This window comes from Pantherophis guttatus, chromosome 4 (genome assembly GCF_059756535.1).
Source record: "Pantherophis guttatus breed Tessera chromosome 4, ASM5975653v1, whole genome shotgun sequence".
In the NCBI taxonomy this organism is placed as follows: domain Eukaryota; kingdom Metazoa; phylum Chordata; class Lepidosauria; order Squamata; family Colubridae; genus Pantherophis; species Pantherophis guttatus.
Window position 1 is genome coordinate 156,870,841 of NC_142066.1, and position 27,738 is coordinate 156,898,578.

General features: G+C 45.1%; 1 protein-coding gene across 6 annotated transcripts in view; it reads left to right on the top strand.

Annotated features, from left to right (window-relative positions):
• NBEAL2 (neurobeachin like 2) overlaps nt 1–27,738 on the top strand; it is a 143,075-nt gene that overhangs the window by 23,471 nt on the left and 91,866 nt on the right. For 2 of the 6 annotated variants that reach the window (XM_087893161.1, XM_087893164.1), the window contains exons 1-3: nt 4,657–5,021; nt 21,700–21,788; nt 25,056–25,220. In XM_087893161.1, the coding sequence (XP_087749287.1) occupies nt 4,989–5,021; nt 21,700–21,788; nt 25,056–25,220 (287 nt within the window). In that variant the 5' untranslated portion in view covers nt 4,657–4,988. Of the gene's footprint in view, nt 1–4,656; nt 5,022–15,810; nt 15,927–21,699; nt 21,789–25,055; nt 25,221–27,738 lie in introns of those variants that run through there. The other 4 variants (XM_087893160.1, XM_087893162.1, XM_060684485.2 and 1 more) reach the window with 2 other exon arrangements.

The window sequence follows — 27,738 nt, forward strand, 5'->3', positions numbered from 1 at the left end:
TGTACAATAATACAAAACTCAAATAGAGTACAAAATATAATACAAATATCGTTCAAAATACAATACGAATGGAAATACGATAGAAAACACAATACAGTAAAAAAATACAACGCCAAATATTTTACAGTCTTATCTTTGCAAACTTTGAAGGAGCAAAAAAAAAAACCACATTATTTTCCGCAGTGTTGCATTTACTCCCCGTAAGTTACTTCCAAGAAGTCTTGACTTTATCTACCCTCTGATTCATCTTCTCCTTCATGGACTCTTACTCAAGCTATATGCCGTTTCTGAACATTTGTGGTTGTCAGTTGTTGTTGTGCCTCTAATTTTCCACTACGGAATAAGTTTGCAGGATGAGGTCTCCTGGGCGTGATTTCCTGCCTTTTCACACATTCGTGACTTTTGCATTCGGAAGACACATTTTGCAAAGCCTTCTTGGGTGTAGGAACTCCTCGGGGTGGCGCTAACATCCGTAGGGTTTCAATGCAGGTAGTCCTCGACTTACGGCCACAGTGGAGTCTAACATTTCCATTGCTAAGCAAGACAGTGGTTCAGTTGAGTTTTTTCCCCCTTTTATGATCTTTCTTGCCCCTGTTGTTAAGCGAATCTCTGCAGTTGTTAAGTTAGTAGGTTGACACTTTCTTAGGCCATCTTAAAAAAAAAAAATTGGCTGTCAGTTTTTCAACCGCAGGGTAGTCCTCGACTTACGCCCACAATGCAGGCCAAAAATTTCCATTGTGAAACAAGACGTTTGTTCAGTGCGTTTTGCCCCTTCGTTGTTAAGTGAATCACTGCAACTGTTAAAGTAACACAGTTGTTAAGCAAATCCGACTTCCCTGTTGATTCTGCTCGTTGGAAGGTCACAAAAGGGGACCACGTGTCCCAGGAACGTCATAAATACGAATCAGTTGCCAAGCGTCACGTGACCATGGGGATGCTGCAACGGTCGTAAGTGTGAAATATGGGCATAACTCACTTATTTCAGTGCCATTGTAACTTTGAACAGTCACCAAGCAAATGGTTGTATGTTGAGGACTGCCTATAAGAGCATCTGTTCTGGTAAGGATAAACCATCATTAGATCCAGGACTCCTTCACTGCAAACAATGATTCTCGAACATGCGTACAGGTAGTCCTTGACTTACGACCAATCGTTTAGCCGACTTCCCCAAGGCTACTTACTGTATATACCAGGTTCAAAGTGAGACATTGGAGACCATAATTTACATAATTTTTAAAATTATCATTTACTTTCAATTTCATGGGGGGTAAAAAAAACCCCACCCATTGTAGACAATGGATTCGCTTTACAACCGTGGCGTTTGCTTAACAACCGTAGCTTTCACTTTCTGACTGGCACGTTCACTTAAAGACTGCTGCAGAAAAGGTTGTAGAATGGATTACAGTCACAATATGACTTAAGGATGGTAATTCCACGCTCAGTTATGGTCGTAAGTGGAGGATTACCTTTCTCTCTTCCTTATGGTGTCCTCCAATATGTTGAATTCCAATTCCCATCAGCCTCAGCCAATACCATGGCAGGGAATTCTTCTGGAGTGGCTTTTAGCTCCGAGAATTCCTCAGCTAGCATGCTTTAAATTGGGTGGACTTCAATTCCCAGAATTCAGCATGCTGGCTGGAGGATTCTGGGAGTTGGAGTCCACCCCTCTTAAAGCATGCTGGCTGGGGGATTCTGGGAATGGAAGTCCACCCCTCTTAAAACGTGAAGGCTGGGGGATTCTGGGAGTCGAAGTCCATACATGCTAGCTTGAAAACTGAAACCCAGAGAAATGTGGACTTAAAAGGAAAAAAACTTTTTTAAAAAGCACTTGGAAAACCTTACATCGTTAAAATTCTACAAAGAGTTTTGTGGTATTGTTGCAACTCTTTAATTTCTTCCTCTGGATTCTTCTTTTTAAAAAAGCTACCATCAAGGAAGATTTTCTCAAATTCCCCATTGTAACAAGACAGCAGTCCTGCCAGTTCCTAGTTAATATATTATTTTTAATCATCCCTTTAAATCTGCATGTTAAAATTGCTCTCTTTTAATTTACTGCAACACGGAAGCTTATTTCTGTAAGAGATTATATTAAATAGTGATGGAGCTGATTGAAAGGTGCGTTTCCTTTTAATCTTTTAAGCAAAATCTATACAGGTAGTCCTCAATTTACAACCACAATTGAGCCCCAAATTTTCTTTTCTTTTTTTTTAATTTTAAAAAGAAACTTTATTCAATATAAAAAGATAAAAGATTGTACAAAACGTTCTTAACTCTAAAAAAAAAAAAGTACAATTCTAAATTATATATATACTAAAACTAATCAACAGGATTATCTATCTATATTTGAACTTGTAAATACATATATACATTAACCTTGATTTCTTATTGACGGTGTAAATTTGTTACCCTTAATTTCTTACTGTATTTGACTTTAGTTTTTTTTCCATCCATTCATGATTAATCCATTCATACCATCTATCCCATATTTTGTAATACTGTGAGTCTTCCTTGTTGAGCCCCAAATTTTCGTTGCCCAATGAAACATTCGTTAAGTGAGTTTTGCCCTATTTTGCGACCTTTCTTGCCATGGTTGTTAAGTGAATCACTGCAGTTGTTAAGTTTGTCACATGGTTGTTAAGTGAATCTGGCATTCCCATGGATTTTGCTTGTCATATGGTCGCAAAGCGAGATCACCCGACCCTGGGACACTGCAACCGTCATAAATATGAGTCAGTTGCCAAGCATCTGAATTTGAATCATGTGATCCTGGGAATGCTGCAACGGTCATAAGTGTGAAAAACAGTCCTAAGTCATGTTGCAACTTTGAATGGTCACTAAATAGAACTGTTTTAAGTCGAGGACTACCTATATATTTTTCCCTTTAAAAAAAATGGCGTTTATCTTCTAAAACCCAATTTTTGGATTTTTGTACACCTCATTTTGCCACCTCATTTTCTTCCTGGGTCGTTTTTTCACTTTTGTCAGTACTGTTGTAACGGCCACTAAATGGAACTGTTGTAAGTCAAGGACTACTTGAACGTCTAAAAAATGCTAGAGATGCTGGAAAAATAGAGCCAATTTTAATATGAAACCTGGACAATTGTATCTTTACGAATTAGCTTGCCGGTCCTAGTTGCCCCGTTGAGATTAATAAATGAATTTTTATGAAAATCATTTTAGATGCTAATCCCCTGTTTGCTGACGATTGCTAAAATTATAATGGCTCCAAAGAACCGGTGCACATCAAAAAGCTAAAATATGTTAATAGAGACCGGAAACCAAGCTTTAGAGCATCACACGAACGCCGAAAGGAATTAATGAGGACTAGGAGACCAAGGAGAACTTCTGGTTTGCTGAATTATTGATTTTACCGGTATTACTTGACTTATGACCGCAGTGGAGCCCAAAATGTCTGTGGCGAAGGGAGATATTTGTTAAGTAAGTTTTGCCTCGTTTGATGGCCTTTCTTGTCACCGTTATTAAGTGAACCACTGTAGATGTTAAGTTAGTCACAGGGTTCTATACTGAATCTGGCTTCTCTGTTGACTTTGCTTATCAGAAGGTTTCAAAAGGGGATTGCGTGACTTTGGCCAGCATGGTGACTAGGGGATTCTGGGAGTGGAAGCCCTCCCCTCTTAAAGCATACCGGCTGGGGGATTCTGGGAGATGAAGTCCAGCCCTCTTAAAACATGAAGGCTGGGGGATTCTGGGAGATGAAGTCCAGCCCTCTTAAAACATGAAGGCTGGGGGATTCTGGGAGATGAAGCCCTCCCCTCTTAAAACATGAAGGCTGGTGGATTCTGGGAGTTGAAGTCCAGCCCTCTTAAAACATGAAGGCTGGGGGATTCTGGGAGATGAAGTCCAGCCCTCTTAAAACATGAAGGCTGGGGGATTCTGGGAGATGAAGCCCTCCCCTCTTAAAACATGAAGGCTGGTGGATTCTGGGAGTTGAAGTCCAGCCCTCTTAAAACATGAAGGCTGGGGGATTCTGGGAGTTGAAGTCCAGCCCTCTTAAAACATGAAGGCTGGGGGATTCTGGGAGTTGGAGTCCTCCCCTCTTAAAGCATGCTGGCTGGGGGATTCTGGGAGTTGGAGTCCATCCCTCTTAAAACATGAAGGCTGGGGGATTCTGGGAGTTGGAGTCCACCTCTCTTAAAGCATGCTGGCTGGGGGATTCTGGGAGTTGAAGTCCAGCCCTCTTAAAACATGCTGGCTGGGGGATTCTGGGAGTTGAAGTCCAGCCCTCTTAAAGCAAGCTGCGTATGAGACAAGGTGATCTCTGTGGCTGTTTGTAAAACTAAAATTCTCAGTTACTTACAAAAGACGGAACCATTTCTTTTTGGATGGGATCCAGCCCTTCTCTGGTCACCTCTGTGACAAGTACGATTATGCTTGCAACCCCCATCCACACCCATCGGCTCACGCTTTCCCTGCCCTGTTTTTTAAAAAAAATAAAATAATAATAATCAAAGGAAGTAACTCTGCTTTTCATGCTCTAATCTTTCTGGAAATATTAATCAGCCTTATAAATCTGCCGAGCGAGAAAAGCAGCATTGAAAAAAACAAGCTTTTCCAGTTGAACCAGGGTTCATTTGAGAAGGGAAACGCACATCAGCCAGGACACCCGAGGGGGGGGGGTGCATTGGGGGGGGTGTTGTGTTGGTGCGCCAAAGGTCACCCGACACTTCCATGCTCCGTTCCATGCGCCAGACCTGTCCAAAAATTCGAGATATCCGCCTGCGAGATGTCGCTCACTTTCCCCCAGGGACGAGATTCTCGAGACCGTCCGGACACGATGCGCCGTGCACAGGCGTGGCAGCCCTCCCCCAAAAAATCCCACAGGTGGAACCGGGGCCTGGCTATCCAGCGGTGCCTCAACCTGCCGCACATGCTCGTCCCGTTGGCGTAGCGTGAAACCGCGCCCCATGTCTCTTGCACCGATGAGCCCAGCCCAGTCAAAATCAGAAGCCGCGGCAGCTGGATGAGAGATGACAGCGAGCAGCCGTCTCCCCGGGAGTCCGGTGAGGAATTTGGATTGGTGGGCTTTGAGCCAGAAAAAAAGGGGGGCTGGTGGGATTCAGGCTCCAAGCATCATCCCACCCGGAGGGTTCAGCCATGTTGGCATCCTCCAGATCTTTCAACTTTTCAAAGTTTATTGGGAGTCGTCGCAATTTGAATCTTCCCAGCCGGGAAGCATCCCGTTTACCGAACTTCCCAATCTTGGGGTTGGTTGCAAAGCCTGCCCGGTCTCGTTTTCCCAGGTGGAAGAATTCGTTTGAATGTGCAGGGTTCGGATTCTTTGCCCCGAAGGAAAAGGGGAGGGCAGAGGATGGATTTGTGTTTTGAGTTGTGTTTTGTTATTTGGTTTGAGTTTCGGTTTTTGGTTCGGTTTAAGGGTTTAGATCGGAGTTTCTCAAACTTGGCCACTGGAAAGAGGTGGACTTCAACTCCCAGAATTCCCAAATTGGTATGCTGGGTGGGGAATTCTGGGAGTCAGAGTCCTCCCCTCTTAAAGCATGCTGGGTGGAGGATTCTGGGAGTTGGAGTCCACCGACAAATCACCAATGCTGAAGGTGGGATTTTTCGGGGACCCCTGTCAGGCTGGACTATTCCAATCTCACTTTCTCACACTCATTTACACACCTGTTGATGTCCCCACAGCTTCTCTTCCCACAGATACCCTGCCCTGTCTACAACTTCCTCTATGGCTGTATAGATAGTCCCTGACTTACGACCACAATTGAGCCCCAAAATTTCTGTTGCTAAGTGAGACGACGGTTGGGTGGGTTGGGTGGTCCCATTTTATGACTTTTCTTGCCACGGTCGTTAAGCGAATCTGGCTTCCCCATTGGCGTGGCTTGTCAGAAGGTCACAAAAGGTGAGCCGGTGACCCCCTAACAACTGCAACCGTCATAAATATGAGTCACTTGCCAAGCATCTGAATTTTGATCACGTGACCGTGGTGGGGGGGCGCCTGCAAGTGTGAAATAACAGTTAACCGTAACAAGAGTTGGAAGGGACTTTGGAGGTCATCTAGTCCAACCCCCTGCTCACGCAGGAGAACGGTACTAAGGGATTCGAACCGCCGCACTGCCGACCTTTCTGATCGGCAAGCTCCGTGTCTTAGCCACTGAGCCACATTCGTAACTCCCTTTTTTCAGTGCTGTTGTAACTTCAAATGGTCACTAAATGAATTGTTGTAAGTCGAGAACTGTATATATTTATTTCTCGTTTGTTTCCTTCTTTTTCTTCCACAATCCTATGACAAACAGACACACACACACCTACCTCCAATTAAAAAGATAAAGAATACCCCTGCAGGCCAAACTCGCTGGTCCGTGTTGTTGATTTGGCAACAAGGCATAAAAAGTTTGCCGTTATTTTTATTTTTTTTCCAACAATTCTTCATTTCTATTCCTAGTTAGGCAACCCTATATGGGATCACCTGGTGGTGCCTCATCCATAGACAAATTACACAACCTCCTTCCATTTGCATTGTCCGTGGGAGAAGCTGCGGTCGACACTCCCTCATTTCCCTTTCGCCCTGGGGTTGTGCAATTGTGTGACAAGGCAGTTGTGTGATCCAGGAGACTGGTAGTGGGGGGGTCTCCCACACAGGCAGTCATATGTGTGTTTGTGTGTGTGTGTGTGTGCATGTGTGCAATCATGTGAATGGAGAAGGTGGGCTAGTTTATAGGTAGTCCTCGACTTACAACAGTTCATTTAGTGACCGTTCAAAGTTACGACGGCACTGAAAAAAGTCACTTATGACCGTTTTTCACACTTACGACCGTTACAGCATCCCCGTGGTCACGTGATCCAAATTCTGACACTTGGCAAATGACTCACATTTACGACAGTCACAGTGTCCCGCAGGTCACATGAAACCCTTTCGCGACCAAAGTCAATGAGGAAGCCCGATTCACTTAACGACTGTGGAAAGAAAGGTCCTAAAATGAGGGGAAGATCACTTCACAACTCTCTCGCTTAGCAATGGAAACTTCGGATTCAATTGTTGTAAATCAAAGATTCCTATGCCTTACTATGTATTATTGTATTGTATTGTTTTATTATCTTATTTTAGTTACTTTATTGTATTTTATTTTACTTTATCTTCATTTTATTTTACTTTACTTACCTACCCGCATTTAACAACTGCCTTGCTTATCAAAGGACATGTGGTCGTAAGTCGAAGACTTCCATTATCGTCTCCCCCTGCCTTACTATCATATTCCCATCCTGCATTTTTCTCTCTCTCTCTCTTTCTTTCTCTACAGGAAGTCCTTGGCTTATGACCTACAGGTGGTCCTTGACCTATGACCACAAATGAGCCCAAATTTCTGTTGCTAAGCGAGAACAATTATTAAGGGAGTTTTGCCCCATTATATGACCTTCCTTCCCACAGCTGTTAAGTGGATCACTTTGGCTGTTAAGTTAATCACACGTTTGTTAAATGAATCTGGTTTCTTCATTGACTTTCCTTGTTGGAAGGTCGCAAAACGGGAACACACTAACCCGGGACGCTGCAACCGTCATAAGTATAAATCAGTTGCTCAGCATCTGAATTTTAATCGCGTGACCCCCAGGGATGCTGCAACGGTCGTAAGTGTGAAAAACAGGTCATAAGTCACTTTTTTTTCATTGCCGTTGTAACTTTGTAAACGATCTGTTGTAAGTCAAGGACATTTCTGAAGCGTGAAAATTTTGGATGCTACCACATCTCTCTCTCTCGCTCTTTCGCTCTGTGCCGTCCTGGTTGCAGGTGGGGAGAAAAAAATGCAGAGAAAACCGGATTTGCTGCGTGGTTCAGACAAGTCGGGACTTGAATCCTGAACTTTCTCCGTTCCCAGCAAACTTGTTGGATTCATCCCTTGCCCGAGTCTTGGGGAAGGGGTGTGAAGACGAGGATGGCGGAAGCCATCAAGGTATCCCAATAGGGCAAGTGGTGGGGGGGATTACATCTCCACCTGCCTCAGTTTCCCCAACCTCGTCCAATGCAGGCAATCGAATCCTGGGAAAACTGCAGGAAAAGTCCTCAATTTTACAACCACAATTGGGAGCAGAATTTCCATTGGTCGGCAAAGCCGTTGGTAAAAGAGTCACGTCCAAATTTGTGAGCTGTGTTCGCTGGGTTGTTAAGTGAGTCACCTTCGTTGAGTGAATCAGGTGGTTGTTAATAAGAGAATCCAGCTTTCCCCCATTGACTATATATGTCGTAAGTCAGCTGGGAAGGTCACATATGGTGATCCTGTGATCCCAGGACTGTGTACCCCTGATAAATACTGTTTGACCTCAATTTATGACCAGAATTGAGCCCAAAGTTTCTTTTGCTAAGCAAGAGAGTTGTTAAGTGAATCACTGCTGTTGTTAAGTGACTCACATGGTTGTTAAGCGAATCCGGCTTCCCCATTGACTTTGCTTGTCAGAAGGTCGCAAAAGGGGACCACGTGACCCCCGCACCCCCACCCCCAGGGACACTGCGACCGTCATAAGTACGAGTCAGTTGCCAAGCGTCTGAATTTTGATCACGTGACTATGGAGGCGCAACGGTCGTAAGTGTGAAAACCCGTTCAGTGGCGTTGCAACTTCGAACGGTCACTAAACGGACGGTCGTAAGTCGAGGACTAGCTCTACATGCTGGTTGCCAATTTTGTTCGCGGGATCCTGCGAATGCTGCCAGGGTTGTAACAGCGACGATCGGTTGTAAGTCGGTTTTCTCGGTGCCTTCCAACGGTCACTAAACGGACGGTTGTAAATCAAGGACCCCCTGTCCAGAGCAAAGGGTTGGGGAAGACTTTTATGTAGAAGCTACTTCCTCGAAAAGATTCGTACTTCAAGCCACAACTCACACATCAGCAGTAAAACTACAGAGTGTAAAATGATAAAATTGAAATGTAAACCTTTGAAAAGATAAGAGGAACTCTTTGGGTTCCAGATTGTTCAAACAGCGGAACGCCCAAAACAAAAAAGCAACAACCCAGAGATATCACAACCACAAAATGATTACTCTAAAACTTTAAAAAGACACAATAAAAGTCAAGGTAAGCAAGCATCGTTGGTGCGTAAATCCTCCTTTTCTCTCTGGGTCCCCAGGCAACAAATGCATTTTTCTTTTTTCTTTTTTTTTAATTTTTAAAACAAAACTTTATTCAAATTTAAAACAAATATAAAAAACATAGAAGTTTCTCTTAATCAAAAAACAAATTTACACATACAGTACACAACTTCATCTATTGCCTGCTTTCTATTATTATATATACATATATACAGACACACAGTGACTTATTTCCTTTTCTATCCCTCTGACAGTGCTGTTTTTAATTGTGTTGATTTCTTCTAAATTTCATCTTTAACCATTCCCCCTCCTCTGGTTTATGCACTGCTACCATCTATTCCATATTGTAAAATATTTTGAGTCTTCCTTGTCCTGTAACTCTAAAGTTAATTTGTCCATTTCTGCGCATATATAGATTTTTTTGTATTAGCTCCTGGTCCGTTGGCAAACGATCTATTTTCCAGAGTTGTGCTAACACTAGTCTAGCCACCGTAATAATGTGAAGCATTAAATATTTTATATCGTTTCTAATATTCTTTTTAATCATGCCTAATAAAAAGACTTCGGGTTTTAATTCAATTTCGTAATCTCTTATTTCTAATATCCATGTTTTTATTTTGTTCCAATATTTCTTAATTTCTGGGCAAGGCCACCAAGCATGGTAAAAAGTTCCCTGTGTCTTTTTACATTTCCAACAGGCTGGATTTACATTCGGGTACATTTTTGCTAACCTTGCGGGGGACAGATACATCGGTACCACATCTTATAGTGGTTTTCTTTATAATTTTGTCATGCTGTAATTGTTTTCCCATGCTCTTTCCCAGTCTTCTAACTATATACTGTGCCCAATGTTCCTCACCCACGCTATTATCTGCCCTTTAACCAATTCTTCTGCCAAATCATATTCAAGTAAATATTTATAAATTTTCGAAATTAATTTCCCTTCTTTAGATTCTAGTAATTTGTCCAATCGATTTTGTTTTAAGTCTATTCCTCCGTCCTCTTGGTCCTTTCTGTATCTTATCTTTATTTGTGAATAGGGCCACCAGTCTATTACTATTCCTTGTTCTTTAAGTTCTTCCCTAGTTTTCAATTTTCCCTGTACATCTACTATTTCTCTATATATCTTAAGATTTTTTGTTTTGGTAATATGTTGGGGTGAGTTATTGCTTCTATCGTTGATAGCCAGCCGGGAATTTTCATGTAGTGTTTGCATTTGATTTGTTGCCATGTGTTCATTGAAGATTTCCTGATAGTGTGGTTATTGAAATGTTTATATATTTTATTTCGTGAGCTCCATATAAAGGCATGCCATCCCTTCATTAAATCGTGTCCTTCCAGATTTAACAGTCTTTGGTTATCCAAGGTTATCCATTCTTTGATCCATAATAGGCTTGTAGCCTTATAGTATTTTTCCCATGCTGGGAACCCAAATGCATTTTTCGATCTCCATCAAATACATTTAGTCCTCGACTTATGACCACGACTGAGCTTTCGTTGCTAAGCGAGACAATTCTATTAAGTGAATTTTGCCCCGTTTTACGACCTTTCTTGCCATGTTTGTTAAGTCAGAAGGTTGTAAAAGGGAGTCATGTGACCCCCACTGGACACTGCAGTCGTCATAAATACGAGTCAAGTCGGCAAGCGACTGAATTTCGATCATGTGACTGTGGCGATGCCGCAACGGTTGTAAGTGTGAAAAATGGCCACAAGTCATTTTTTTCCAGTGCTGTCGTAACTTGGAACGGTCACTAAACGAACTGTTATAAGCCGAGGACCACCTGTATTAGGAATTATGGTCAGTTTCAACCTAATAAATCATCATCCAGGTCTCGGTTTTGCTGTGCACAGGGAGTCCTCGACTTATGGCCACAAAATGTGCCTAAAATTTCTGCTGCCTAAGCAAGACAGTTGTTAAGGGACAGTTGCCCCGTTTTACAACCATTCTAGCCACGGTTGTTTTATTTTATTTATTTATTCGCATTTCTATACCGCCCTTCTCCTTTCGGACTCAGGGCGGTGAACAGCCAGATAAAAAACATCTATAACAAACATCACAATTAAAATAAAATTAAGATAATTTATAAATTTGGCTCATAATTTAAAACTTGTCAATTAAAATAAATATTAAAATTTTAAAAATTTTAAAACTAACCCTAAAATCAGGACAGACCAGCTAGTTGAAAAAAATGAGTTTTTAGGGCCCGACGAAAAATCCGGAGGTCGGAAATCACTCGTATCTCTGGGGGTAGATTGTTCCATAGGGTAGGTGCCACCACAGAGAAGGCTCTCCTCCTGGGGGTCGTCAGCCGGCATTGTCTGGCCGACGGCACCCTGAGGAGACCCTCTCTGTGGGAGCGAACCGGCCGGTGGGAGGCTATTGGTGGCAGAAGGCGGTCCCGTAAGTACCCTGGCCCTAAGCCATGGAGCGCTTTAAAGGTAATCACCAACACCTTGAAGCGCACCCGGAAGTCCACCGGAAGCCAATGCAGCTCGCGCAGGAGAGGAGTCACATGGGAGCGCCCCGTCGCTCCCATAATCCCCCGCGCAGCCGCATTCTGCACCAGTTGGAGCCTCCGGGTGCACCCCAAGGGGAGCCCCATGTAGAGAGCGTTACAATAGTCCAGACGAGAAGTGACGAGTGCTTGAGTGACCGTGCGTAGGGAGTCCCGGTCCAGAAAGGGACGCAACTGGCGTATCAGGCGAACCTGACAAAAAGCCCTCCTGGCCACGGCTGTCATATGCCCTTCTAAGGACAGCCGCGCATCCAGGAGGACACCCAAGTTGCGGACCCTCTCTGTGGGGGCCAATGATTCGCCCCCAATAACCAGCGATGGCGTCAGCTGGCTATACCGGGACGCCGGCAGCCACAGCCACTCGGTCTTGGAAGGGTTGAGTCGAAGCCTGTTTCTCCCCATCCAGACCCGCACGGCCTCCAGGCACTGGGACATCACTTCCAAGGCATCATTGGGATGGTCTGGGGTGGAAATGTACAGCTGAGTGTCATCAGCGTACTGATGGAACTCCACCCCAAAACCACGGATGATCTCACCCAGCGGCTTCACATAAATGTTGAACAGGAGGGGCGAGAGGACCGACCCTTGCGGCACCCCACAAACAAGGCGCCTTGGGGTCGACCGCTGCCCCCCTGTCAACACAGATTGCGACCGGTCGGAGAGATAGGAGGAGAACCACCGCAAAACAGTGCCCCCCACTCCCAGTCCCTCCAGCCGGCGCAACATGATACCATGGTCGATGGTATCAAAAGCCGCTGAGAGGTCTAATAGGACCAGGATAGAGGAATAACCCCTATCCCGGGCCCTCCAGAGATCATCCACCAACGCGACCAATGCCGTTTCCGTGCTGTACCCAGGTCTGAAGCCGGACTGGAGCGGATCCAGATAGACAGCTTCATCCAGGTACTGGGGAAGCTGTCGCGCCACCACACTCTCAACAACCTTCGCAATAAAGCGAAGGTTGGAGACTGGACGATAGTTAGCCAAAATAGCCGGATCCAGGGATGGCTTCTTGAGGAGAGGCCTCACCACCGCCTCTTTCAAGGCGGCCGGCAGGACACCCTCGCTCAAAGAAGCGTTAATAATCCCCTGGAGCCAGCCTCGTGTAACCTCCCGGGAAGCCAGCACCAACCAGGAGGGACACGGGTCCAATAAACATGTGGTTGCGTTCAGCCGTCCCAAGATCCTGTCCATGTCCTCGGGAGCCACAGGATCGAACTCCTCCCAGATAACATTCTCAAGGCCTGCCTCAGTCATCTCGTCTGAACTAACCCAGTCGGCGGCCAAGTCTTCCCGAATCTGAGTTATTTTATCATCCAGATACTGTACAAAATCCTCAGCTCGGCCCTGCAAGGGGTCCTCCCGCGCTCCCAGATGGAGGAGGGAGCGGGTCACCCTAAACAGGGTGGCTGGGCGGTTATCTGATGACGCGATAAGAGCGGCAAAATAGCTAGATTTCGCCGCTTTTATCGCCACTAGGTAGGTCTTAATATGAGACCTTACCAGTGTCAAGTCAGACTCGGAACGACTGGCCCTCCAACTGCTCTCTAGGCGTCTTTTCCGGCGCTTCATCTCCCTCAGCTCCTCGGAGAACCAAGGAGCTAGGTGAGTTCGGTGCCGGGTCAGAGGCCGCAAAGGCACGACCCGGTCCAAAGCCCCGGCAGCCGCCCTATCCCAGGCGGCCACCAGGTCATCAGCCGAGTCATGAGCTAGAGTCTCAGGAAATGGCCCAAGCTCCATCTGGAACCTATCAGGGTCCATCAGGCGCCTGGGGCGGAACCGCCTGGTCGGTTCCGCCTCCCTGCGACGGGGTACGGCGGTCAGAAAGTCAAGTCGAAGGAGCGAGTGGTCAGACCATGACAAGGGTTCGATATCTACATCCCCTATATCGAGGCCACTCAACCACTGACCAGAGATAAAAACTAGGTCCAGAGTGTGTCCCCCCATATGTTAAGCGAATCACTGCAGTTGTTAAGGTAGTACCACAGTTGCTCAGTGATTCTGGTTTTTCATGGGCTTTGCTTGCCAGGAGGTTGCAAAAGGGAATCACGTGGCCACGGCAACGGTCACAAATATGAATCAGTTGTCAAGCGTCGTGATTTTGGCCACGTGACCTTGGGGACGCTGCAATGGTCATAAGTGTGAAAAATGGCCATAACTCATTTTTTCCAGTGCCGTTGTAACTTCCTGTATTGTGTGGATCATCCTGCAGGCTGAAGTGCAGATTTGTGCATCCGAAAAGTGGGATCCAGACTCCTGACTTTTAGCAAGGCTATACAGGTAGTCCTCGGTTTATGACCACAATTGGAAGTGATGTCATCACTCAGAGAATCCCATCCAATTTTACAACCTTTTTTCTCTGCTGATTAAGCAACTTTGGCTTCCCCTTTTGGCTTGGCCACAGTCGTTAAGCAAATCCCTGCAGTTGTGAATGAATCACCCCATCATTAAGTGCCTGTCACTTCCCCCAGGTATTCCTTGACTTATGACCACCATTGGGACCTGAATTTCTGTTGCTAAGTAAAGTTAAGCATATTGTGCCGGGTTTTTTTGCGAAGTTATTAAGTGAATCACTGCAGGGAAGTGAGTCAGGCAGTCGTTAAGCGAATCGTGCTTCCCCCATTGACGTTGCTCATCAGAATTGGCTGGAAAGGTTGCAAATGGCGAATACGTGACACCAGGGTGTGGCAATTCTTGTTGTGGCCAAGCCTAGGAAGTACAACCAATTCAGACCACACAGCTCTAATTGCGAGGACCCAGTCATAGGTTTTGTCTTCCAGTGCAGTCGTAACTTCATACATTCGGTAAACGGGCGGTCATAAAGCGAGGGCTGCCTGTAGACCAATATACTAGATTGTTGTCCTGCTTACACATCCGTTGCAAAGCAAACATCTCATTATCTTTGATCTGATCTTGCAGATGAAACGATTGTGATTCTCTCCGTTATCACACTGAGCATTAAAAAACAGGAAATCCATCCGTGGGCGCCTCGAGTCGATTTAACTCGCTCCTTTCATACCGTGTGTTCTCTAGCGGGACCCAAATTGGAACAGGTAGTCCTCGACTTACGACCGCAACTGAGCCCAAAATTTGTATTGCCGAGCAAGACATTTGTTAAGCGAATTTTGCCCTGTTTTTATGACCTTCCTTGGTTGAAAGGTGTGCTTTCTTTTAATCTTTTAACCAAAACCTATACAGGTAGTCCTCAACTTACAACCACAATTGAGCCCCAAATTTTCATTGCCCAATGAAACATTCGTTAAGTGAGTTTTGCCCTATTTTGCGACCTTCCTTGCCACACTTGTTAAGTGAATCACTGCAGTTGTTAAGCAAGTCACGTGGTTGTTAAGTGAATCTGGCTTACCCTTTGACTTTGCTCGTCAGAAGGACCACGGAGATAAATAGGAGCATGTGAATTTTGATTGTGTGACTACTGGGAGGGAGGCTGCAACGATTATAAATGTGAAAAAGGGCCATAAGTCACCTTTTTTTCAGTGCCATAACTCTGAATGGTCACTAAGCGAACTGTTGTAAGTCGAGAACTATCTGTACTATCCGTGCCGCATCCTGTGTTTGTTTGTTTTTGTTTGTTTTTTTTCCCCTGATCTGTTCTTTCTCGTGTCCCTTTTTCACATCTTCAACTTTCACGGCTGACGCTCGTCAGAACCTCTTCCGGAAGTCCCCCGAAGGTGCGCATCGTTCTTCAAAACATGCCAGATGTCTGTGAAGTTTCTTTTTCCTTTTTTTTCCCCCCCTCCTTCTCTCCTTTTTTGTTCTTTTATTTTTACGCTTTTATTTTGTGTGCTGCAAGAAATAATCCGCTCCATAAAAATCAGGTGCTTGCATGGGGATGATGCGAGGAATCAGAACGAGAATTCGACCGCGGGGGGGAAAAAAACGAAGGCCAGCTTCGGGCTACTTGCTGGTTATAAATGTATTTTTTTTACTTTTTCGATTTCTTTGTTTTTGGTTCGGTTTAGCAGCAGCTTCGGGGCGTGTTCGCTTGCGACAAGCGCAACGGAGACACTGTTTTGTGGTGGCTCCTCTCGTTCGGCAGGAAAGGAAGTGTTGTCTTGTCGTGACTTGGCATTTCCTGGAACTTGTTCAACTGAGAAACCTTTTTTGCGAAAGTCACATCCTTGCTCGGCACTCTCAGTTTCTCTGCAAACTTTTCTTGGTTGGCATTTTCAGTTTCTTTGGAAATATTGTCCCCTCTCACCTCTCTGGGAGGTTGGGCAGGGGGGCAGCCTCATCTCCCACATGGATCTGTAGTCTTTACCGTCTAAAGTTATCCTTCGGTGATGGAGCCCCTAAGCACCACTGCGTGGAAGGGCTGTGCTGCTGCACCGTGCCAGGTAAAACCTTGCAAAATCCTGCCCTAAGGGCATCCCTGGTCCTTCATGCATGGAGAAGAGAGCTGGGTTTGGTCCTACCTGTACAGGTGTGGGGATTGTCGATCTAGGGATGTGTCATTGCAATGTGCAATTTTGGCCAGTCTTGAGCCAAGCGTTTGCATAGGTTTGCGAAGGACATCCAAGCCATGCATCCAAGTTGGTCCTTGGGAAAGGAGGAGGAGGAGGAGGAGGATTGTGGGTTCCTTGGTGCTCTCTGAGCTGGGTGAGACATTTCATGACCCAACTAGTGAACATCATCAGTGCTAGAAGGGAATGGGATTTTTGCAGGAAGGAGGAGAATGAGGAGGTGGAGAGGGAGAGGAGGAAAGGGGGAAGAAGACCATGACTACGGGGTCCTTAGTGCTCTCTGAGCTTGGTGGTTTTCTTGAAGACGTCTCATTACCGAACTAGGTAACATGATCACGGTATTTACTGGAATTTGTGAAGTGGAATTCAGATGCATTTGGCATCCGAATCAAAGTTTGGTGGGAAATACAGGGCCATGGTTGGTGAGGACCACTTGGGAGAGGTTTCCAGGTGGGAGATAAGGCTGGGGATGATGGGTTCTGGAGTCCAGAGTCTTGGAAATGGAGTGGTCTTGTTTGGGCCTAGTTGAGACTTGCAGAATGTAGAGCTTTTCTGAAAGGCGGGTTTGACGTTAGAAGGACCTGTAAAATAATTCCTTTTGTCTAACATCACCAGGTTTGCTCAGAGGTTGTGAAATTCGACGGGCAGGTTATGTGTCATCAACTCTAAATGACCCCATGGGTAGATTTGGGATCTGACCCAAGCCGTCTCATGACTTGACTTTACATCTCTCCTGAGTCCATCCTCATTTCAGGATTCAGAAGCCGGAATCACGTGATTCACTTAACAACAGGATTCCACATGATTCGCTTAACAACCATAGTGAAAAATGATTGTAAAATCTGCTCAACCACAAAGGTTGCGGTCCTATTCTGGTCATAAGCCGAGGACTATCGCGAAAGAAAGCCCGGGTTAGAGTTAGGGTTAAGCCATAGGAGACCTGTCAAATCTTGAACTCAGAACTTTTAGGGATGGGGTTTTTTAAGCACAGGGATTGGTGTGGGGGAGACATTTATGCATATATCCTTGAACCCACTGTGCTCAGCTTCTGGATAGCGGTGATGCAAGAAGCGTTTTGAATGTTGACACAAAAAAAGGAAGCAACAATGTTGTGTTGTTGAGTTGTGCAGCCAAAGACACACACTGGTGGAGAGAACCCTGCGAACTTTGAGAAAAATAAATGCAATCGCTGGTTTAAGCTCTGGTTTTTTTCTCAAATTGGAGCATTTTAAGGGGTGGACTTCAATTCTCAGAATTCCTCAGCCAGCATGCCTTAAGAAGTGTGGGGGGGGGGGGAGTGGACTTCATTTCCCAGAATTCCTCAGGCTGGCCAGCTGGGGAATTCTGGGAGTTGAAGTCCACTCTTTTCAAAATGCTCCAGTTTTTTGTTTTAAATACTAATTTAAACCTGTTGTCAATTTAGTCAGAGGCAGATTTTGGGAGACACTTAAACATGCCTGACTGGGTGGCTCAGTGGTCAAGACACTGAGCTTGTCGATCAGAAAGGTTGGTAGTTCGGCGGTTCGAATCCCTAGTACGTGAGCAGGGGGTTGGACTAGATGACCTCCAAGGTCCCTTCCAACTCCGTTAGTGTTAGTTAGTTAGTAATCAGAAATTTTTCAGGGTTATAAATTCCAGTTTCTCACATTGGGGTCAAAGAAGTTGTCGCCAGCAACAAATGTGTCACAATTTCACAATGTGTTGCTTCAGCCTTCCTGCTTGTGGTTGTTGCAGTTGGAAAGTCCTGGTGAAAACCATCGTTGGAGTCCAGGCTGTTTGCTAGATTGGGTGCGCAGCCTCATTTTGGCTTCCAATGACGGGTAATCCTCGACTTACGACCAAAATGGAGCCCAAAATTTATGTCGCTAAGCGAGACAGTTGTTGAGTGAGTGTTGCCCCCTTTGGTGGCCTTCCTGGTCATTAAGCAAATCCCTGCAGTTATCAAGTTAAATCCACGGTTGTTAAGTGAATCTGGGCTCCTCCATTGACTTAGCTTGTTGGAAGGTCGCAGAAGGGGATCATGTGAGCCCGGGACACTGCAACCGTCATAAGTATGAGACAGTTGCCAAGCATCCGAATTTTCATCATGTGGAGGTGCAACGGTTGTAAGTGTGAAAATAGTCATAAATTACTTTTTTCAGCGCTATCGTAAATACATGATGATGCCAGTTGTTGAGCCCCTGAATCACAATCTCCTAACTGTGGGAACTCTTGAAACGGTCGTAAATACGAGGACCGTGTCTAAGTCCCTTTTTTCAGCACTAACACCGGTCACTAAATGAGCGGTCGTAAATCAAGGATTACCTGTAATCACATTCCCCGGGTTCTCTTATGATGCTTTTCAACTCTATTGATTGCGCAGAATTGCTGAATTTGAAAGTTCAGCCCTTTGCAAATTGACAAAATAATCTGAAAATCAATAAATCCCACTGTAATTCTACAAATTCTGCTCAATGAGAATTTAGCCTCAAGCCCAATGATTAGCTATTACCTGCCCCTTAGTTCCAACTATTTATTTCCTCTGGGCCAGAAATAATTGTTTTTGGGGGATGCATATTTTGCTCAGGAACCCCTACACACTTTGTTTCTTACACAATTTGTTTGTTTGTATCCCGCCTTTTTATTTTTTACAAATAACTCAAGGAGGCAAACATATCCCACACAACTTCCTCGTCTTTATTTTCCACACAACAACAACTGTGCAAGGTAGGTTGGGCTGAGACAGATAGATTGGTCCCAAATCACCCAGCTGGCCTTCATTCCTAAAGTGGGACTAGAACTCACTGTCTCCTAGTGATTGGCACAAAATCACCCAGCTGGCTTTCGTGCCTAAAGCGGGACTAGAACTCACCCAGCCAGCTTTCATGCCTAAGGCGGGACTAGAACTCCCTGTCTCCCGGTGATTGGCCCAAAGTCACCCAGCTGGCCTTCGTTTCTAAGGCAGAACTAGAACTCACTGTCTCCTGTTTTCTAGCCTGGTGCCTTAACCACTACACCGAGCAGACTCTCTTTTGCAATCCCCGCGCCGTACTTGGGCCATAGAAGGTGTCTTAATGGTTTAAATGGTTTTAAATATTTTAATAGTCTAAACCTCCCATGATCTCCTCTTGTAAACTGAAGTCAGGACTCCAGGCTACGTATATTATCCTTATCTCGTGTTTGGATTTTAGCTGTAAATCGAAAGCTGAAAGCACAGGCGCCAGTCCCCAACAGGGTACGATGCTGTACCAGCTCTCCTGTGAGAGCTTTGTTTGCCAACAAAGATTAGCCAACTGCTTTCACTCCTGTTTTCAGTAGATGCTGGGTGCAGGGGGCACCTGAAGGTCATCTGTCCCCCAACCACCTCATTAGAGATGGGACAGTATGTCAAGGAAGCTGTGGGGACCCTCAGTTTCTCCTCCACTCACCCACCCACTCTGCATTTCCTACTTGTTTGCATCTGGAGCTGGTAGAAAATGCAACATTTTAAAAGTTTTTTAAAATGCAAACAAGATGCAAACAATTAGGAAATGCAGAGTGGGTGGGTGGGTGGAGGAGAAATTGAGGGTCCCCACAGCTTCCTTGACATATTGTCCCATCTCTAATTTGAAATGTTGGGATACGTTCACCAGGTTGCAAATGTAGTGTTAGGGGTTTCTTCTTTTTTTTTTTTACCTTTTTTGAATTAGGTTTATTGTATAATTGAAAATAAAGATAGGAGGGAAAGGAGAAAGGGAAAGAAAGAAGTCTGAGATTTGAACGTAAATATTTATTTTCTTAATATTTTAACGTTTGATCTTGCTTTTTTTTAAAAACTTAGTGGTAAAGTGAGAAAGAAACACAGGTAGTCCTCAACTTATGACCACAATGAAGCCCAACATTTCTGTTGCGAAGTGAGACATTTGTTAAGTGAGCTTTGTCCTATTTTACGGCCTTTCTTTTCCCAGTCATTAAGTGAATTACTGCAGTTGTTAAGTAAGTAACACAGTTGTTAAGCAAATCTGGCTGACTTTGCTTGTCAGAAGGCCATAAGTCGAGGACTACATGTAAAAGGGAGGGCTGGGGGAGAAAAAACATTGATTTCCGACTTTTTTCAGCACCCTAAAATATAAAGTCAAACTACAGCCTCGGATTTTAACGTTTACATGCAGGTAGATATTAACTCTTCCTGTAATAAACATCTTGTCAGCAAAAGCCAAGCACAGAACTTCAATTTTTTTTTTCTTCCTGTCTTGAGCACAAAGTCCAGAAACGCTTTCCTAATAAAAGCAAAACTCGATGTGTTGTTGCAGACTCACAACAGATCTTTGACCGTGACGGCAAAAAGACATGAATTCTTTTGTGTTTTGATGAAAGAATTTTGGTTCAGGCGTCTTGTGCAAAAAAATAAAATAAAACATGGCGTCTGCTAACAGCTTTTCCAACAAACCTGTGTTATTAAAAGGTCTTCATCTTTTGTGAGCTGAGCTTCACACAATCGGGAGGCGTCTGCTAGCGCTTTTTCCCACCTACAATTTTCACAAAAAGGCGTCAGCTTCTCTGAGCTGCTGCATCAGAGGCGTAAAGTGTGTTTAAATAAGGTTGTACCAAGAGAGGAGAATATTATTTGTAGCTCAAGAATGGTGCTTGGTGCTCTCTGAGCTCGGTGGTCTTCTTGTAGACGTTTCAGGACCGGTTTAGGGAACATCATCAGGATTAGGAGGGAGTGGGGTTTGTAGAGGAGAGGTGGGGAAGAGGAGGAGGACTGTGGGGTCCTTGGTGCACTCTGAGCTTGGTGGATTTCTTGCAGACGTTTCAGGACCCATCTAGGGAACATCATCAGTGCTAGAATGCAGGGAAAGTTGCAGGGAGGAGGAGAAGGAAAATGACTGTGTGGTTGAGCTGGGTGTTTTTCTTGCAGATGTTTTGTGACCCAGCTAGGGAACATCATGCGTGGTAGAAGAGGAGGATGGTGTTTGGGGAGAGGAGGAGGAGGACTTGGTGGTCTCTGAACTTGGTAGTTTTCTTTTAGACATTTTTTGACCCAGCTAAAGGACATCATCAGTGCTAGAAGGGAGTGAAGTTTGCAGGGAGGAGAAGGAGGACTGTAGCATCCTTGGTGGTCTCTGAGCTTGGTCGTTTTCTTGCAGGCATTTCACGACTCTACTAGGTAACATCATCAGTGTGGTAGGAAGGAGTGAGGCTAACGCTTTTAGCAGTGATGATACTACTGAGTTGGGTTGTGAAACGTCCCAACTCAAGGAAGCAACTAAACCCAGAGAGCAGCAAGTACCCTACAGTCCTACCCCTCCTCCTCTCCACACACCCCACTCCCTTCTAGCACTGATTATGTTCCCTAGTTGGGTCATGAAACGTTTGCAAGAAAACCACCAAGCTCAGAGGAGCCCCAAGGGCAGATTGTGCATGGAATGTCGGACAGATGGAGACTTTCAATAAAATCCACGAATTCAGCTAGGCGCCGCTACTGGATTCCTGGTTTTTCAAGGAAGAGACTGACACTGAGGAAAGTTCAAAGGGGCCTCCTTGAGATCATCTGGAAGGCCTTCCTTCCTTGTCCAGTCACCTTGACAAAGATCCCAAATGGTCCTGAGCCTGGAACTGTGAAAAGGGCATCATTTTTTCCCCCCCTGTTTCTAACTTCTATTTTATTGTGTTTTTATTTTTCTAGAAAGATTTGTCCTACCTCCAACAATGGTTAGAAGCCTTTGTGGCCAATTTTGAGAAGATCATCGCTGTCCATTCTCTGGAACCGAGAAGGTAACTTAAATGCCAAGAATTTGATTGACATCCATTGAAATAAAAATAGAATTAAAACTTTACAGATAGGCCTCAATGCATGACCCTAATTAGGACTGGAATTTCTGGTTGTTAAATGAGTCGTGTCCAATTTTTCAGGTAGTCCTCGACTTCCAACCACAATTGAGCCCCAAATTTCCACTGCTAAGCGAGACATTTGTGAATTGAGTAGGGTTTGATGACTTTTTATTGCCACCATTGTTAAGTGAAACATTGCAGTCGTTAAGTAAGTCACATGGTCATTAAGCGAATCTGGCTTCCCCATGGCTTGGCAGATGGTCACAAAAGGGGGATCACATGACCCCAGGACGCTGCAACCGCCATAAATGTGAGTCACTTACCAGGCATGTGACCGTTGGGATGCTGCAATAGTCATAAGTGTGAAAAATGGTCGTAACTGGCTTTTTTCTGTGCCATTGTAAGTTCAAATGGTCACTAAACGAATGGTTGTAAAATCGAGGACTGCCTGCAATGTCTGGAAATCAAACTGGACAGAGTCCGTTTGGTGTGGATGTGGCTATTGTTTCGGAGTGCACTTAAAACCAAGGAACCATGCAGCTAGTCCTCATGGATGCACCATTTGAATGATCCCTTGTCTTGGTCAGCCTGCGTAGGTTGACGCTTTCTTAGGCAATCTTTAAAAAAAATACTTGGCTGTTAGTTTTTCAACCATAGGGTAGTCTTCGACTTATGACCACAATGCAGACCAAAATTTCCATTGTGAAACAAAACGTTTGTTCAGTGCGTTTTGCCCCTTTGTTGTTAAGTGAATCACTGCAACTGTTAAGTTAGTAACATGGTTATTAAGTGAATCTGGCTTCCCCATTGACTTTGCTCGTCGGAAAGTCACAAAAGGGGATCACGGGACACTGCGACTGTCATAAATACGAGTCAGTTGCCAAGGATTTTGATCACGTGACCACAGGCCATTTTGATCACGTGCAACGGACATAAGTGTGAAAAATGGTTCTAAGTCGCTTTTTTCCTGTGCTGTTGTAATTTCGAACCGTCACTAAACGAATTGTTGTCAGTCAAGGACTAGCTATATCCGTGACGGCGAACCTATGGCACGCGTGCCACAGGTGGCCCACGGAACCATATCTCTGGGCACGCGAGAGTTGCCCTAGCCATGTGCACGCCGGCCAGCTGATTTTCGGGCCTTCCTGGGCCCACCGGAAGTCAGGAAATGGACTGTTTTCATCCTCCTCAGGCTCCAAGAAAGCTTCTGGCGCCTGGGGAGGGCAAAAACCAGGCCTACTGGGCCCACCAGTAACCTTTTTGCCGTCGCGGGCCAAAAGCGGGGGGAGTGCAGAGGGGCCACGCACACTTGCGTGCGGGGCATTGAATTGTGGGTGTGGCCACGCCCACAAAACCCCTGCACTCCCCCCGTTTTTGGCCCGCGACGGCAAAAAGGTTAGCCGTCACTGGGCTATATACTTTCCCTTTAAAAAAGGATGTTTATCTTCTAAAACCCAATTTCTGGATTTCTCTACAGCTGCCACCTCATTTTCTCCCTGGGTGTTTGTCCCTAATTTTTCTTCATTCTTCTAAACGGGGCGATTTTCCCTTTATTCGTGAGCAAAGCCTTAATAAATCTTGAATTGTGTTGTCCTTTCTCCAGCTCTGCTGGATGCTGTACATAAAGTCCGCCTCTCCTCCCAACAAGAAATTGTGTGAGAGACACAGGGAAGAAAATAACACACTCAAGGACAAAAATGGCATTTTTTTTTCTCTTTTTTTTAAAAAAAGAGAAAATACACATAAAATGTGAGTTATTTCACCAGATTTCTGCAGGGTGCTGATTGATCTCTTGCCTTTCACGAGACAGGAATCAATTCGCTGAATCAACTTTTGGGGTCAAGTTGGACCCCGTGTTTATAGGTAATCCTCAATTTACGACCACAGCTTGAGCCCAAAATTTTCACTGTTAAACAAGATCGTTTTGTTTGTCCCATTTTTTTACAGTCATTTTTTTGCCACGGTTGTTAAGCGAATCGTGTGGTTGTACAAGCAGGTCAGTCACATCACGGGCCCGTTTTACAACTGTGATGGGCAGATTCCCATTACGGCCGTAAGTTGAGGACTTATCAGAAAAGGCATTTTCCTTTGGGCTGCTTTCCATCTTTGCTACTTTGCAAATATAGGTGGATGGGACCCTGTATTTATAGGTATCCTCGATTTATGACCATAATTGAGCCCCCAAAATTTCCTTTGCTAAATGAGACATTCGTTAACTGAGTTTTCCCCCCATTTTATCTTCTTTCTGGGTACAGTTGTTAAAGGGTTCACTGCAGTTGTTAAGTTAGTAGCACGGTTGTTAAATGAATCTGGCTTCCTCGTTGACTTTGCTCATCAGGAGGTCTTAAAAGGGGATCAGGTGACACACACACACACATACACACACACACACACACACACACACACCGGGACATTGCGACCGTCATAAATACAAGTTGGTTGCCAAGAATCTGAATTTCGATCCATGATCATAGGAACACTGGGATGGTCGTAAGTGTGAAAAAGTGTCCCAAGTCATTTTTTTCAGTGCCGTTGTAACTTTGAACGGTCACTAAATGAACTGTTGTAAGTCGAGGACTACCTGTATGTCAGGCTGCAAGCCCACGTTGCAATGGTGGGTTCCACCCAGCCTCAAAAACGTGCTTAAATAGGATGGCATAGAGCAGTGATGGCTCACCTTTATGCCATTGCGTGCCAAAAGTGGGGGGGGAGTGCAGGGGGGGTCGCGTGTGCGTGTGCCCACACCCATAATTCTATGCCGCCCACCCCCCTGCGCATGTGCCCATTCACCCCGCTTTTGGCACGCGATGGCAGAGTGGGCCCGGTAGGCCCGTTTTTCGCTCTCCCCAGGCTCCAGATGTCAGCACTGGAGTGAATGCAATTTATTTGAGACGACATCATAACCTGACACCAGAGCCTTTCTAGGAGTCTGGGGAGGGCAGAAAAGGCCTTTCCCACCCTCCCGGAGGTCCTCCAGAGGCCACAGTCAGTTTCCTGACTTCCAGTGGGCCCAGAAGGCCCGAAAATCAGCTGGCCGGCGCACACATGCATGTCGGAGCTGAGCTGGCGTGCCCACCGATATCGCTCGTGCCATAGGTTCACCATCACGGGCATAGAGCCTGAGCAGGTGGGCTACCGGTTCGGGTAAACCGGTCTAAACCGGCTGAATACCTCCTCTGCTACAGTGCCTGTTATCTGTTCTTCCTTTAGGCCCGAAGACTCCGTATCTGAAATTCCACTTTTACCTCTGGACGTCTTGCAAGTGTTAACCCAACAACTGACGTCTTCGGTGTCCCAAATTTCACGCGACGAGGTAGCCGAACTTGGCTTGAAGCAAGCTCTCCTGCTCACCAAGTTCTTCATCATTATTTGCAGGTAAAACTTTTTATTTATTTTTTGTAAGCGAACTGTGTTGGGTTTTTTTTTCTCCCCACCCAAATTCAGCTCTGAATAATTTCCACCTTTTGCAAAACGAAATATTAGAGCCCAAGCTTCTTTTAGCGCCTGCGATCAAATGTGTTAGGTTGAGTTTTGATTTGTTTGGGGTTGTTGTTGTTTTTTTTGGGATGGAAGTTTTTACAAATCGCTCGAGGGAAAAAATATATATATTTTCCCCGCATAACGAAAACTCTTAATTTTTCTTTCATTTCCGAATGAAATGCAGATTTTCTGTATGAAATATAACGTAAACGTGATATTGGGAGTCCTCCTGCGTGTATTTTGATAAACCATGATTTCCTTCTGGGAATATTTGCAGAGTTTTGGCAGTTTTGCCATTTTTTTTCTCACTTAGTGATGAGATACATAGATAGTCCTCGACATACGACTGCAATGGAGCCCAAAATTTCTGTTTTCTAAGCAAGACAGATTTTAAGCGAATTTGGCCCCGTATTACGACTGTTTTTGCTACGGTTTTTAACTGAACCCCTTGCAGGGGTTAAGTTAGTCACACAATTGTTCGGGCGAATCTGGGCTCCCCGTGGATTTTGCTCGACAGAAGGTCGCAAAGGGGGGATCACGGGACACTGGGACTGTCGTAAATACGAATAGAGGCCAAATTTCGATCAAGTGATCCTTTCTCGTGTCGGGATTTGCACCCAGCTCCGAGTTGGTACAAGGTGGGCCCCAGGCTTGGTTTACAAGGTGGCCTCTCAGAGTAAACAGAATAAAAGTTGGAAGGGACCTTGGAGGTCCTCTAGTCCACCCCCTGACTCAAGCAGGAAATCCTCCTCCTTCTCCAACGAATAGGAGAGTTGGAAGGGACCTTGGAGGTCCTCTAGTCCACCCCCTGACTCAAGCAGGAAATCCTCCTCCTTCTCCAACGAATAGAAGAGTTGGAAGGGACCTTGGAGGTCCTCTAGTCCACCCCCTGACTCAAGCAGGAAACCCTCCTCCTTCTCCAACGAATAGGAGAGTTGGAAGGGACCTTGGAGGTCCTCTAGTCCACCCCCTGACTCAAGCAGGAAATCCTCCTCCTTCTCCAACGAATAGAAGAGTTGGAAGGGACCTTGGAGGTCCTCTAGTCCACCCCCTGACTCAAGCAGGAAACCCTCCTCCTTCTCCAACGAATAGGAGAGTTGGAAGGGACCTTGGAGGTCCTCTAGTCCACCCCATGGCTCAAGCAAGCATTTCAGAGAACTGGCTGTCCGGTCTCTTCTTAAAATCTTCCATCTCCATCTCAAGTAGGAGCCTGAAGGCTGGGAAGTAGCTATTAGGGTCTGCAGGGATGTGGTGGGTGGCATAATTGTGATTGTGGTTGCTAAGTTACACGACACTTTGTCTGTCTAGCAGAGAGGCCTGGTGTGAAAAATCTTTTCTCAAAGGGAATGGAAAGGGCAGCCTGGTATTTCAGCAGGAGGATCTCTGCCTGGCCCCAAAGCAGTGAAAATAGGAAATTATATAATGCCTTGTGAATTTCTTCGTTTCTCTTTTTCTTTTCCCCTTCCTTTCTCCCTTTCTCCCTTTGTTCTCTTTCTTCCTTTTTTCCTTCCTTCCTTCCTTCCTCTCCCTCCCTTTCTTTCTTTTCTAATTCAATTTCTATTTCTTTCACTCTGCTTTCTTCTCATTTCCTTTTCTTTTTTCTCCCTCCCTCCCTCCTTTCCTCCTCTCTCCTTCCTTTTCTATTTCTATTATTTCTATTGCTATTTCTCCTCATTTCCTTTTCTTTCTTTCTTTCTTTCTTTCTTTCTTTCTTTCTTTCTTTCTTTCTTTCTTTCTCTCTCCTTCCTTTTTTCCTCCCTCCTCTTTCTCCCTCCTTCCTTTATTTTCTATTTCAATTTAATTTTTCCTATTTTTCTCTTCTCCTCCTTTCCTTTTTCTTTCTCTCTTTCCTTTTTTTTCTTTTCTGTTTTCTCTTTCTCTTTACCTCTCGCTTTCCTTCCCTTTTTCTTTCTTTCCTTCCTGAGGGGACCATCTAGAATCCCTCAAGAAAAGACCCCCACTCCAAATTACAGTGAAATCTCATTCTTTTTCCACTTCCCACCAAAAACATTGATTGTGTAGCTTGAAATCCCCTCCAAATCTTTACGACTATCCAAATTTGACTTCACTTTTTCATATTTTCTCCAGGGAGCTGGAAATAAATGTATTATCAAAGGGGTGATTGCTGGATAATCTTAGATAGTAGAGTTGGCTTGCTTGGAGGCTGCAAGACGGCCTTAGCAATGGTTGGAGAGTTAATCCCTTGCCTGGATTTGTTGTTTTAGTGGAAAGCTTTAGAGATGCCACTTCTCCAACCTGGTGCCCTTCCGTTGCGTTGGAAAGTCGTAATCCATGTGGGTCTGGCGTGGGAACTTGTCATCCTGATGCATCTGATGGGCACCAGATTGGAGAAAGGAGACTCCCCGGAAGGCCTCTCCACCATCACTGTACATAGTGGCCAAAATTGTGGAAA